Raw genomic sequence first — 15,256 nt, 5'->3', positions numbered from 1 at the left:
TTTTCGGCTGACTGACTGACCTTCATTTCTTAAAGTAATGATGGCCACTCGTTTTTCTTTACTTAGCTGCTTTTTTCTTGCCATAATACAAATTCTAACAGTCTATTCAGTAGGACTATCAGCTGTGTATCCACCTGACTTCTCCTCAACGCCACTGATGGTCCCAACCCCATTTATAAGGCAAGAAATCCCACTTATTAAACCTGACAGGGCACACCTGTGAAGTGAAAACCATTTCAGGGGACTACCTCTTGAAGCTCATCAAGAGAATGCCAAGAGTGTGCAAAGCAGTAATCAAAGCAAAAGGTGGCTACTTTGAAGAACCTAGAATATGACATATTTTCAGTTGTTTCACACTTGTTTGTTATGAATATAATTCCACATGTGTTAATTCATAGTTTTTATGCCTTCAGTGTGAATCTACAATTTTCATAGTCATGAAAATAAAGAAAACTCATTGAATGAGAAGGTGTGTCCAAACTTTTGGTCTGTACTGTACATACGGTCGTGTGCATAAGCCCTTAGGGTCCATTCACACGTCCGTGTGTGTTTTGCAGATCCACAAAACACTGACACCGGCAATGTGCGTTCCGCATTTTGCGGACCACACATCGCCGGCACTAATAGAATATGCCTATTTTTGTCTGCAATTGCGGACAAGAATAGGGCATGTTCAATTTTTTGGGGGAACGGAAATGCAGACCCAGAAGTGCAGGTCCCCATTTCCAGATCCGGGCCGCACATCGTGTGGCCCCATAAAAATGAATGGGTCCGCAATTCTGTTCCACAAAATGCGGAACAGAATTGCGGACGTGTGAATGGACCCTTATTGTGAGCCAAAACCAGTAGTGGAGCCTACTCAGAGATCAGGTGTAATGGAAAGGTCTATATGCAGGAAGAAGAGGTAGCGTATTATAAAGCTTAACGTTTAATAGATACTCAGATAAAAAGTATCTGAGTATCTATTAAACGTTAAGTTTTATAATACGCTACCTCTTCTTCCTGCATATATCCATTTATGTGGTAGCTGGCGAGTGGTATCGTTTATCTCTCGCTGGTTGGGCAACTTTATTTATTTGCTTAGATTTTTTGAGAGTAATGGAAAGGTCTGCATCTGTTCTGTGTTTTTGACCCAAACCTGGCTTTGGCTCACAATAAGGGCTCATGCACACGAACATCAGCCGTGCTGCGGACCGCAAACTGTGGTCTGCAATGCACAGGCACCAACTGTAGGGCCACTGTATGCGGACCCATTCACTTGAATAGGGTCCGTGATCTGTATATGATGGTCCGCACCGCAAAAAAATACTTCATGCACAATTTTTTGGCAGTGCAGAGGCACGGAGAAAAACCCCATGGAAGCACTCCGCAGTGCTTCTATGGCATTACGTGCTGCCGTTCCACACGCACCTTCCGGATTGTGGACCCATTGAAGTGAATGGGTCCACATCCGTGATGCGGAGCATAAATGCCTAGGGCCCATATTTTGCGGACCCACTGTTTGCAGGCCACAATACAGGCCTGGCCGGCACATGAGCCCTAACTGATCGAAATAACTGAAAAGTGAACTCAGCCTTAGGGCTGATGCACACGAACGTGTGCCGGCCGGGACCATATTGTGGCCCATAAACAGCGGGTCCGTAATATACGGATGCAGACCCATTCACTTGTTCTATTTTTTCGCGGTGCGGACGGATCATAGACCCATTCAAGTTGAATGGGTCTGGATCCGTCTGCGGCAGCCACAAAGATGATGCCCGTGCATTGGGGACTGAAAATTGCGGTCCCCAATGCACGTAACGGCCGTGTGCATGAGCCCTCAGGATTGTGTGCGGATTTTCCACACCTTAGGTCATGTATTCTATAAAAATTTAAAATTCTTATGTACACAATGCAGATTTTTTTTCTGCCCGGATTTTGACCTACAGTGTGGATTTTAAAATACGCAGCATGTCAATTTTTTTTATTTTTCTAGACCAGATTTTCTCCATTCACTTCAATGGAGAGAGTAAAATCCGCACATAAATCCTAAATGTGTGCATTTACCCTCATAATATGAAGGGATTGAACAGACACTTACCCTATGGCAGTGCTTCTCAAATAGTGGGGCGCGCCCCCCAGGGGGGGCGCCAGGCTCCGTAAAGGGGGGCTCGTTCAGGGCCGGCCTTTGGGGTGTGCAAATTTCTTCTGTATAATGCCGGCAGGCCGGGCGGCCGGCGCGTCCCTCAGTGATGTCACGTGCCTGCGCCGCCTGCTTTATGAATGAAGCAGGCGGCGCAGACGAGTGACGTCACTGAGGGACGCGCCGGCATTATACAGATAGAAATTCGGATATACGGTACTATTAGGAGTGAAGGGGGCATGTTTAATAACCTTAAACGGCGGCGGGCACACGGAATCTGTGGATGGCACAGTTAAGGGGTGGGGGTCTGTGGATGGCACTGTTATGGGCTGGGGGGGCACTGTGAATGGCACTGTTATGGGGTGGGGGGTCTGTGGATGGCACATATATAACAGTGCCAGCCACAGATCCCCCCCATAAGTGTCCATCATCCACAGATCCCCCCATAAGTGTCCGTCATCCACAGATCCCCCCATAAGTGTCCGTCATCCACAGATCCCCCCATAAGTGTCCATCATCCACAGATCCCCCCCATAAGTGTCCATCATCCACAGATCCCCCCATAAGTGTCCGTCATCCACAGATCCCCCCCATAAGTGTCCATCATCCACAGATCCCCCCATAAGTGTCCGTCATCCACAGATCCCCCCCATAAGTGTCCGTCATCCACAGATCCCCCCATAAGTGTCCGTCATCCACAGATCCCCCCATAAGTGTCCGTCATCCACAGATCCCCCCATAAGTGTCCGTCATCCACAGATCCCCCCCATAAGTGTCCATCATCCACAGATCCCCCCATAAGTGTCCGTCATCCACAGATCCCCCCCATAAGTGTCCGTCATCCACAGATCCCCCCATAAGTGTCCGTCATCCACAGATCCCCCCATAAGTGTCCGTCATCCACAGATCCCCCCATAAGTGTGTGTCCGATCCACATTTCTTTCTTTTTTTATTCTCTTATACGTTAATAAGGATACAGTGTTATGCAGAGGTGTACTTATAACAATTTTATAGACAAATGATACTATTTACAGTCGCGCGGGGGGCGCGAAATGTTTTCTTCTTCCTAGGGGGGGCATGACAGAAAATAATTGAGAAGCACTGCCCTATGGAAACAAGCTGATCTCATGGAAGGAGGGACCTCTGCGCCCTTCCTTCACCCCCTCCACCCAGGGTTGCCAAACAAAATTTTTCTTTTTTCAGGACAATTTATCCCAAAATCTTTAACGGACAAACTGGAAAACCATAATGAATTATAAAGATTATAAGTAATGTATAGCTCAACATACTGATAAGACCTCATCACCAGCATTTACTGTGAGCTGCATAACGATGGTCATTAATACCAAAATAATCTAGTCAAGCACAACCAGCCAAAATAAAAAAATCACGGACACAAAAAAAAAGTCACCTATTTTATGGACTGTCCTGAAATTTCTGGACATTTGGCGACCCTGCCTCCACCCCTAGTACTCTGATTACTGCAGCCAAGTCAACAATTCCTTAGGGTACTTTCACACTAGCGTTTTTCTTTTCCAGCACTGAGTTCCGTCCTAGGGGCTCTATACCGGAAAAGAACTGATCAGGTATATCCCTATGCATTCTGAATGGAGAGCAATCCGTCCAGGATGCGTCAGGATGTCTTCAGTTCAGTCTTTTTGACTGTTCAGGATGGAGATAAAACCGCAGCATGCTACGGTTTTATCTCCAGCCAAAAAAACTGAAGATTGCCTGAATGCCGGATCCGGCATTTTTTTCCATAGGAATGTATTAGTGCCGGATCCGGCATTCAAAATACCAGAATGTTATATCCGTTCTTCCAGTCTGCGCATGCGCAGACCAAAAAAAAGGTGAAAAAAATAAATGCCGGATCCGTTTTGCCGGATAACACTGGAAAGACGGATCCGGCATTTCAATGCATTTTTCTGACTGATCAGGATCCTAATCAGTCTTACAAATGCCATCAGTTAGCAGGCGGCGACAGAACTGCTTGCCAGATCACTCTGCCACAAGTGTGAAAGTAGCCTAAGAAGGAATCTATTGCTGGCGAGAGACACACTACACATCATGCCACTAGCGTGTAACATACGTGTAATATGCCGCATCGTTCTCACGATGCAGCGCTGAACACACAAGATGAAAGTCCATGAAATCACTGAATTTTATTGTTAAATAACCGGATACAAGATGGTAAGTCGCCATGAGACCACCATTCCCACTTCTCTAGGACAGAGGCGGACACTGAGGACTGAGGAAGTTCCTGGGCTGGATCATGCCGCCCTGTTTGCCCGCCTCCTCCTGCAGGGCGCCGAGCACTTCTTGTATGGTGGTGTCTGAGATATCTCCATCCACCTGGGCCAGGTACTTGTAGAGGAATACAAATGTCTGGAGGGGGATGCGTGCGGCGCCCCCCTCCGGGTCCTCGGTCAGTATCTCACATGCATACTTCAGTGCTGTGGTGATGCTGCCCCCCAGGGCACTGCAGGCCAGGGCCAGGAACTTCATCCACTCCACTTCTCTGCCCTGATGGTCCAGCTGCAGGATGCTAAGCAGCTGGGCTTGTGGTAGGCACAGATCCTTCCACTTCTGCTCCACCTCCTCCACAGGGACAATGACCCCGGCGGCCAGCTGTCTGTGCAGCACCCTCAGCAGCCCGGGGGTCAGTCCAGTGTCCGTCTTCTGGGTGGCCATCGGCATCTCCACCCTCTCTTTCACAGGCAGGGGCTCTCCTTTGGATAAAGTGCTGAAATATGCTGCTGACCACTGCAGCACGTCCTGAGGCTGGGTCCGGATCGCGGCTTTGGTGAATTCCTTCAGCAGGTCGGGAAGTTCTGGAGGGATGTTAATCTGCTGAGCGCAGAACATGGGCTCTGGAAGCGGCATGGCAGCGAGGACGAGCTCCGATCTCCTTACAGCCGGTCGCCAGATCAATAGAGGCGGCTTCACCGAATCCGCGGCGCACGAACTCCCGACGATCGGCTTTCTGTTACTATTTAGCGTCCTCCGTTACCAGGCAACCACCACCAAGACAACGAGGTCACGTTACTGGCGTCAGGTCACGTAGAGTGAGACGTGCAGTCACTTTACACTTTAGCGCCACCATATGGCTGAGAGCGGAAGCGCACCCATAAAAAAAACGTACTGCATGTGATGAACATCAATATATAAAATACAAATGTATACATATATGTTATATTAAATCAAATAGCCAGTGATACATTAAATGGAGTGAAAAATTAGAAATCCCACCAATAGTTTTATAGCCTAAAGTTTTCAATAGTCATCACTTACAAACAGACCCCTTAAATGGGTATTTCCATCTTAGACTTTTATGGCACGTCCACAGAATATGGCATAAATGGCTGACAAATGTAGGTCCGACATCTGGGACCTATGTCCAACACCTGCTTCCCCAAACCCCATTCCTCCTGGTGCATGGCTTGCTTGCCTGTTTCCATAACTCCCATAGAAGTAAATAGACAGAGCCACTTCTTCATACAGTCTCTGCCTTGAAGTGATGTCAGCCTTCAGGTGCTGGGGGCCCCAGGTGATATATGGGCGCCCCAGAGGGATTGGGCGGGGGGCTTGCAGCAATATATATACCTGCCACTACATAGGGGGCATTATATACTGGTGCTTGACAAGGCACTACACAGGGGGAGAATTATATGCTGGCACTACAAAAGGAGCATTATATAATAGTACTACAGGGGGAAGCATTATATACTGGCACTACAGGAGGGGCATTATATACACGTATGTACAGGTGAAACTCAAAAAATTAGAATATCGTGCAAAAGTTCATTTATTTCAGTAATGCACCTTAAAATTAGAATATTGTGAAAAGGTTCAATACTCTGGGCTCAAAGTGTCACACTCTAGTCAGCTAATCTAGGCTACTTTCACACTGGCGTTTTGGCTTTCTGTTTGTGAGATCCGTTCAGGGCTCTCCCAAGCGGTCCAAAACGGATCAGTTTTGCCCTAATGCATTCTGAATGGAAAAGGATCCGCTCAGAATGCATCCGTTTGCCTCAGATCATCTCCATTCCGCTCTGGAGGCGGACACCAAAACGCTGCCTGCAGCGTTTTGCTGACCGCTTGACGAAACTGAGCCAAACGGATCCGTCCTGACACACAATGTAAGTCAATGGGGACAGATCAGTTTTCTCTGACACAATAGAAAACGGATCCGTCCCTCATTGACTTTCAATAGAGTTCATGACGTCTTGGCTATGTTACAGATAATACAAACGGATCCGTTCATGACGGATGCATACGGTTGTATTAATGTAACGGATCCGTTTTTGCAAAACATGACGGATCCACCCAAAGCGCGAGTGTGAAAGTAGCCGTTTCCATATCCCCTGAGCAAAGGGTACTTGAGATTGTGATTTTGGGGTTTTCATAAGCTGTAAACCATAATCCTCCAAATTATAACAAATAAAGGCTTGAAATATCTCGCTTTGCATGTGATGAGTCTATCTCATATTTTAGATTCACCTTTTGAGTTGCATTACTAAAATAAATGAATTTTGCACGATATTCGAATTTTTTGAGTTTCACACACACATATATATATATATATATATATACACAACTAGTCCTGATCAAAAGTTTAAGACCACTTGAAAAATGGCAAAAAATCATATTTTACATTGTTGGATCTTAACAAGGTTCCAAGTAGAGCTTCAACATGCAACAAGAAGAAATGAGAGTGAGACAAAACATTTTTTTTAGCATTCAATTAATTGAAAATAACGAATAAACTGAAACAGGCTGTTTTTCAGCCGATCCAAATTGTAGGACCACATGCCTTTAAAAGGCCAAATCTGTGCAAATATGTGGATTCATTGTCATTTTCTGTCAGGTAGTCGCACGTTGTGATGGCAAAGGCAAAAATAACTCTCCCTTTTTGAACGTGGTCGGGTTGTTGAACTGCATAAGCAGGGTCTCTCACAGCGCGCCATCGCTGCTGAGGTGGGACGCAGTAAGACAGGCATTTGGAATTTCTTAAATGATCCTGAGGGTTATGGACCAAAAAAGTAAAGTGGAAGACCCCAAAAAATGGCATCAGCACTGAGCCGGAGGATCCAATTGGATCCTCGACCCAAATTAAGGCCCTTACTGGTGCTGACTGCAGCCCCATAACCATCAGACGGCATGAAAAATAAAAAACGTCTTCAAAGACCTCGTCTCCTTGAATGCCACAGAACTGCTCGTTTGGACTTTGCAAGAGAGCACCAAACATGGGACATTCAAAGCTGGAAAAAAGTTTTATTCTCTGATGAGAAAAAATTGAACCTTGATGGTCCTGATGGTTTCCAACGTTACTGGCATGACAAGCAGATCCCACCTGAGATGTTTTCTACGCGCCACAGTGGAGGGGGCTCCATAATGGTCTGGGGTGCTTTTTCCTTCAGTGGAACAATGGAGCTTCAGGAAGTGCAGGGGCGTCAAACGGCCGCTGGCTATATCCAGATGTTGCAGAGAGCATTCCTCATGACTGAGGGCCCTCGTCTGTGTGGTAACTACTGGGTTTTTCAACACGACAACGCTACAGTACACAATGCCCGCAGGACAAGGGACTTCTTCCAGAATAACATCACTCTTTTGGCCCATCCTGCATGTTCCCCTGATCTAAATCGAATTGAGAACCTTTGGGGATGGATGGCAAGGGAAGTTTTCAAAAATGGACAACAGTTCCAGACAGTAGATGGCCTTCGTGCGGCCGTCTTCACCACTTGGAGAAATGTTCCCACTCACCTCATGGAAACGCTTGCATCAAGCATGCCGAAACAAATTTTGGAAGTGATAAACAATAACGGTGGAGCTACTCATTACTGAGTTCATGTTTGGAAGTTGGATTTCTGTCTTGGGGGGGTTTCGTTTTTTTTGGAGGTGTGGTCCTAAACTTTTGATCAGCTGAAAAACAGCCTGTTTCCGTTTATTTGTTGTTTTCATTAAATTGAATGCTCAAAAAATGTTTTGTCTCACTCCCATTTCTTCTTGTTGCATGTTGAAGCTCTACTTGGAACCTTGTTAAGATCCAGCCATGCTAAATATGATTTTTTGCCATTTTTCAAGTGGTCTTAAACTTTTGATCAGGACTGTATATATATATATATATATATATATATATATATATATATATATATAGATAGAGAGAGAGAGAGGGGGGGGGGGGGGGCTTGTACTAGCCCACAGGGGTACAGGTGAATCCCCCGGTAGGCCCCTGGTCTTCCACCATCTGCACAAGTGGCACATAACACACTAGACTTACTGCACTACTTAGATAGGCAGTGTACAGCCTAAGTTCATATTAAAAAAAAGAGCTGGGTAGAATATTTAAGAAACTACCCAGTTTATTATTATAGACATGTTCATGTGGCTAAGAGGACATATTCAGTAGGTACAGAGGCAGGGACTCCATAATCAATCATCTTGTAGCGTCTTTCTGCTATCTGCTGCTGTATAAGCAGGTAATACTTGGATGTATCCTTTTGGTGGGCCCCCAAATAAGTTTTACTGGTGGGCCCTAGAACGCCCAGTCTGACACTGTATATATATATATATATATATATACATACACACACTGCTCAAAAAAATAAAGGGAACACTTAAACAACACAATGTAACTCCAAGTCAATCACACTTCTGTGAAATCAAACTGTCCACTTAGGAAGCAACACTGAGTGACAATCAATTTCACATGCTGTTGTGCAAATGGGATAGACAACAGGTGGAAATTATAGGCAATTAGCAAGACACCCCCAATAAAGGAGTGGTTCTGCAGGTGGTGACCACAGACCAGTTCTCAGTTCCTATGGTTCCTGGCTGATGTTTTGGTCACTTTTGAATGCTGGCGGTGCTTTCACTCTAGTGGTAGCATGAGACGGAGTCTACAACCCACACAAGTGGCTCAGGTAGTGCAGCTTATCCAGGATGGCACATCAATGCGAGCTGTGGCAAGAAGGTTTGCTGTGTCTGTCAGTGTAGTGTCCAGAGCATGGAGGCGCTACCAGGAGACAGGCCAGTACATCAGGAGACGTGGAGGAGGCCGTAGGAGGGCAACAACCCAGCAGAAGGACCGTTACCTCCGCCTTTGTGCAAGGAAGAACAGGAGGAGCACAGCCAGAGCCCTGCAAAATGACCTCCAGCAGGCCACAAATGTGCATGTATCTGCTCAAACGGTCAGAAACAGACTCCATGAGGGTGATATGAGGGCCCGACGTCCACAGGTGGGGGTTGTGCTTACAGCCCAACACCGTGCAGGGCGTTTGGCATTTGCCAGAGAACACCAAGATTGGCAAATTTGCCACTGGCGCCCTGTGCTCTTCACAGATGAAAGCAGGTTCACACTGAGCACATGTGACAGACGTGACAGAGTCTGGAGACGCCGTGGAGAACGTTCTGCTGCCTGCAACATCCTCCAGCATGACCGGTTTGGCATTGGGTCAGTAATGGTGTGGGGTGGCATTTCTTTGGAGGGCCGCACAGCCCTCCATGTGCTCGCCAGAGGTAGCCTGACTGCCATTAGGTACCGAGATGAGATCCTCAGACCCCTTGTGAGACCATATGCTGGTGCGGTTGGTCCTGGGTTCCTCCTAATGCAAGACAATGCTAGACCTCATGTGGCTGGAGTGTGTCAGCAGTTCCTGCAAGACGAAGGCATTGATGCTATGGACTGGCCCGCCCGTTCCCCAGAACAGAATCCAATTGAGCACATCTGGGACATCATGTCTCGCTCTATCCACCAACGTCACGTTGCACCACAGACTGTCCAGGAGTTGGCAGATGCTTTAGTCCAGGTCTGGGAGGAGATCCCTCAGGAGACCGTCCGCCACCTCATCAGGAGCATGCACAGGCGTTGTAGGGAGGTCATACAGGCACGTGGAGGCCACACACACTACTGAGCCTCATTTTTAGGGGTGCACCGAAATTCCGGCAGCCGAAAATATCGGCCGAAAATGTACCTAATCCATTTCGGCCGATATTGTTACATATCGGCCGAAAATATGGGGTGTAGGATTTGTCACCCACCATCTGCGGGCGGGCGCCGGGCGGGCGGTTTACTGCATCTTTATTTTACCTTACAATCGTGACGCTCCAGTTAGAACTCTGCAGGCAGAGCGGAGGGCGGCGTAACGTCACTTACTCACGTGACGCGCCTGCTCCGCCTCCTTCATTCATAAAGTGGGCGGAGCAGGTGCGTCACGTGAGTAAGTGACGTTACGCCGCCCTCCGCTCTGCCTGCAGAGTTCTTACTGGAGCGTCACGATTGTAAGGTAAAATAAAGATGCAGTGAGTGATGCTGTGAGCAGCAGGGCCGGGGCTGTTATGGGTAGGGGGATCGGTCTATGGCACTGCTATGGGGAGGGGGGATCTGTGCACTGCTATGGGGAGGGGGGATCTGTGCCCTGTTATGGGGAAAGGGATCTTTTCACTGTTATGCCCATAACAGTGCACATATCGCCCCCCTCCATAACAGTGCCACCCACAGATCCCCCTCTCCATAACAGAGCCACCCACAGATCCCCCTCTCCATAACAGCGCCACCCACAGATCCCCCTCTCCATAACAGAGCCACCCACAGATCCCCCTCTCCATAACAGCGCCACCCACAGATCCCCCTCTCCATAACAGAGCCACCCACAGATCCCCCTCTCCATAACAGCGCCACCCACAGATCCCCCTCTCCATAACAGAGCCACCCACAGATCCCCCTCTCCATAACAGCGCCACCCACAGATCCCCCTCTCCATAACAGCGCCACCCACAGATCCCCCTCTCCATAACAGCGCCACCCACAGATCCCCCTCTCCATAACAGCGCCACCCACAGATCCCCCTCTCCATAACAGCGCCACCCACAGATCCCCCTCTCCATAACAGCGCCACCCACAGATCCCTCTCTCCATAACAGCGCCACCCACAGATCCCCCTCTCCATAACAGCGCCAATCATTAAAAAAAAAGTATTTTAAAAGTATTTGGGCAAAAAGGCAGTTTCGGTTTCGGTCAAGGGCATCCTGAATTTTCGGTTTCGGTTTCGGACCAGAATTTTCATTTCGGTGCACCCCTATATCATTTGACTTGTTTTAAGGACATTACATCAAATTTGGATCAGCCTGTAGTGTGTTTTTCCACTTTAATTTTGAGTGTGACTCCAAATCCAGACCTCCATGAGTTGAAAAATTTGATTTCCATTTATTTATTTTTGTGTGATTTTGTTGTCAGCACATTCAACTATGTAAAGAACAAAGTATTTCAGAAGAATATTTAATTAACTCAGATCTGGGATGTGTTATTTTTGTGTTCCCTTTATTTTTTTGAGCAGTGTGTATATATATATATATATATATATATATATATATATATACACTGCTCAAAAAAATAAAGGGAACACAAAAATAACACATCCTAGATCTGAATTAATTAAATATTCTTCTGAAATACTTTGTTCTTTACATAGTTGAATGTGCTGACAACAAAATCACACAAAAAAAAAAATTGAAATGAAATTTTTTAACCCTTGGAGGTCTGGATTTGGAGTCACACTCAAAATGAAAGTGGAAAAACACACTACAGGCTGATCCAACTTTGATGTAATGTCCTTAAAACAAGTCAAAATGAGGCTCAGTAGTGTGTGTGGCCTCCATGTGCCTGTATGACCTCCCTACAACGCCTGTGCATGCTCCTGATGAGGTGGCGGACGGTCTCCTGAGGGATCTCCTCCCAGACCTGGACTAAAGCATCTGCCAACTCCTGGACAGTCTGTGTTGCAACGTGACATTGGTGGATAGAGCGAGACATGATGTCCCAGATGTGCTCAATTGGATTCAGGTCTGGGGAATGGGCGGGCCAGTCCATAGCATCAATGCCTTCGTCTTGCAGGAACTCCAGCCATATGAGGTCTAGCATTGTCTTGCATTAGGAGGAACCCAGGGCCAACCGCACCAGCATATGGTCTCACAAGGGGTCTGAGGATCTCATCTCGGTACCTAATGCTAGTCAGGCTAACTCTGGCGAGCACATGGAGGGCTGTGTGGCCCTCCAAAGAAATGCCACCCCACACCATTACTGACCCAATGCCAAACCGGTCATGCTGGAGGATGTTGCAGGCAGCAGAACGTTCTCCACGGCGTCTCCAGACTGTTTCACGTCTGTCACATGTGCTCAGTGTGAACCTGCTTTCATCTGTGAAGAGCACTGGGCACCAGTGGCGAATTTGCCAATCTTGGTGTTCTCTGGCAAATGCCAAACGTCCTGCACAGTGTTGGGCTGTAAGCACAACCCCCACCTGTGGACGTCGGGCCCTCATATCACCCTCATGGAGTCTGTTTCTGACCGTTTGAGCAGACACATGCACATTTGTGGCCTGCTGGAGGTCATTTTGCAGGGCTCTGGCAGTGCTCCTCCTGTTCCTCCTTGCACAAAGGCGGAGGTAGCGGTCCTGCTGCTGGGTTGTTGCCCTCCTATGGCCTCCTCCACGTCTCCTGATGTACTGGCCTGTCTCCTGGTAGCGCCTCCATGCTCTGGACACTACGCTGACAGACACAGCAAACCTTCTTGCCACAGCTAGCATTAATGTGCCATCCTGGATAAGCTGCACTACCTGAGCCACTTGTGTGGGTTGTAGACTCCGTCTCATGCTACCACTAGAGTGAAAGCACCGCCAGCATTCAAAAGTGACCAAAACATCAGCCAGGAAGCATAGGAACTGAGAAGTGGTCTGTGCTCACCACCTGCAGAACCACTCCTTTATTGGGGGTGTCTTGCTAATTGCCTATAATTTCCACCTGTTGTCTATCCCATTTGCACAACAGCATGTGAAATTGATTGACACTCAGTGTTGCTTCCTAAGTGGACAGTTTGATTTCACAGAAGTGTGATTGATTTGAAGTTACATTGTGTTGTTTAAGTGTTCCCTTTATTTTTTTGAGCAGTGTATATATGTATGTATATATATATATATATATATATATATATATATATATATATATATAATACAGAAGGGGGACAGAGGAGCATTATATACTGTATTCATACCCCTTGAACTTTTCCACACTTTTCACTTTACACCCACAAACTTAAATGTATTTAACTGGGATTTTATATGATAGACCAACACAAGTAGCAAGTGTGTATGAAAAGAAAACGATACATTATTTTTTAAATAAATAAAAATCTGAAAAGTTTGGCGTGCATTTGTATTCAGCCCCCTGTACTCTGATACCCCTAAATAAAATCCTGTGTGACGAATTTCCCTCAGAAGTCACCTAATTAGTACATAGAGTCCTCCTGTGTGTAATTTATTCTCAGTATAACTACAGGTGTTCTGTGAAGGTCTCGAGTTTGTCAGAGAACATTAGTGATCAAACAGCATCATGAAAACTAGTACCTTAACTCTGTGTAAGGTACTAGTTTAACTGGTTGCAGACCGCCCAAATTCTACAAACACCTCTGCAGAGTCTGCAGCTGCAGGAGAGGGACTTCCTACAGATAAGACAGAGATTGTCTACCAGGGCCGGACTAGGAATGAAATTCAGCCCTGGCATTTTAAAACTTGTGGTGTGGTGAATATGAAATATGTTTGTACCCCCCCCCCCATGCTCCTCCCATATTTGGATGAACATCACATTCAGGGCTATCACACATAAAGGAGAACACAGCACCCCATACCTATTATATCCAGTGGCGTCTCCGCTAATATAGACGTTCTCTTTCCTCATCTTCTCCTTTGAGACCAGACCACCATGATGACTTCTTTCAGCCACATCTTATCTTTGCAGAGTTTGCCACACAGACATCTTAGGTTACTCATTTTACCATCATTCTTCCCTTCCTGGTACCCCAACAGTGTTATCCTGCTGCTACCCCCAATATTGTGCCGTTTATGTTCCCAAATGCCCCCAAATACTATATACTGAAGAAATAACATTACAATACAGATTACCCCCCATACTAATAGTGCTCCCAAAAGTCTCACCAATTCAAATTATTTCCCAGTAGTAGTGCCCTCCATATTGTGCCCAAATATAATAATGCCCCCACAGTAGAAAAAATGCCCCATAGTGCCCTCAATTGCAACAAGACCCCATAAAGTGCCCCAGTAGTAATAATGCCCCCTAAAATGCTCCCAATATTAATAGAGCCCTACCATAAAGCCCATGTAGAGCCCCCGATATTAATAAAATGCCACAGTATTTATAATACTCTCTATAGTGCCCAAATACAACCCACCCTTTAGTGCCCTTTGTACAGTAGGTATAATGTCCCCCATGTAGTGGCCCCAGTAGTTAAAATGCTTCCTGTATTGCCCCAGTACTTATGTCCTTATGTAGTGTCTACAGTAGTTATAATGTCCTCCTGTGACAGAAAAAAAAAAAAAAAAAAAACTGAATACTCACCTGTCCCTCTTGATGCTTCAGTCTACGAAGCAGGCCACAGGTCTCTTCTGGTGTGCAGCCTGAGTTGCCTGCATCCTGGCACGATAACATCAACGCTTTGCGACCACCTGCCCTGTTTTATAGGCTTGAAGCCTAGTGGCCTTTGGCCTATGAGGGTGAATGGTGGGAAATGATAAGATGCCCTACAAACAATGTGTTTTTATAGTGGTGTTTTAAGACAGCTTCCTGTTTTTTTTGTTTTTGTCACAGTTGTTTTTTTTCAAATCACAGCATGCTCTGGGTGTGCAGTTTTTTTTTAGGTGTTTTCCCATAGACTTTCCTTTGGAAAAAAAGTCTGAAGGAAATGCCACCAAAAAAACACGTGTAAAAATGTATGAATTTCATGGCGTTTTCATGGCGTTTTACAAGCCCAAAAATGCCCATAAAATTAACAAGAAGCCTCAAAATAACTCAACCACTATTAGCACAAACGACAGAAATATCCCCATCCTTCACTACCGAAAGCGATACTTCCCTTATTTAAAGATGACCAAAAAGGGGGACACAGCTTAAATATGTATTTTAGTGGCAATAGAAACAATGTTAAAAAATACTTATTTGCTTTTATTATATTTCCCCCTGATATCTCTAAAACTTAAAAAACAGTAATATAAAAATGGCATCAAAATGATGTCCCAGGTATGACAAAAAAGATACAAGCATTATTTGAATCACAGAATGAGAAAA

At 46.1% G+C, this 15,256-nt stretch overlaps 2 protein-coding genes and 1 long non-coding RNA gene across 5 annotated transcripts in view; all 3 read right to left on the bottom strand.

Annotated features, from left to right (window-relative positions):
• The window catches only part of FAM169A (family with sequence similarity 169 member A), a 106,424-nt gene that overhangs the window by 12,739 nt on the left and 78,429 nt on the right, over positions 1-15,256 (bottom strand). The window lies entirely within an intron of this gene.
• LOC120991359 lies at positions 4,137-13,929 on the bottom strand. Its single transcript, XR_005776638.1, has 3 exons — positions 13,789-13,929; positions 7,311-7,315; positions 4,137-4,147 (listed from the first exon to the last, which is right to left on the bottom strand). It is a non-coding gene; the product is annotated as an uncharacterized LOC120991359 (long non-coding RNA).
• On the bottom strand, positions 4,328-5,113 carry ROPN1L (rhophilin associated tail protein 1 like). Its single transcript, XM_040420190.1, has one exon. It carries the CDS (start codon positions 5,003-5,005, stop codon positions 4,346-4,348), a length of 660 nt encoding a protein of 219 aa, XP_040276124.1. The 5' UTR covers positions 5,006-5,113; the 3' UTR covers positions 4,328-4,345.

This window comes from Bufo bufo, chromosome 2 (genome assembly GCF_905171765.1).
Source record: "Bufo bufo chromosome 2, aBufBuf1.1, whole genome shotgun sequence".
In the NCBI taxonomy this organism is placed as follows: domain Eukaryota; kingdom Metazoa; phylum Chordata; class Amphibia; order Anura; family Bufonidae; genus Bufo; species Bufo bufo.
This window is presented reverse-complemented; position numbering and strand designations above follow the sequence as displayed.

Bases quoted from the DNA above. Each gene is read 5' to 3' on its own strand.
- ROPN1L (XM_040420190.1), bottom strand. From the start codon at position 5,005: ATGCCGCTTCCAGAGCCCATGTTCTGCGCTCAGCAGATTAACATCCCT.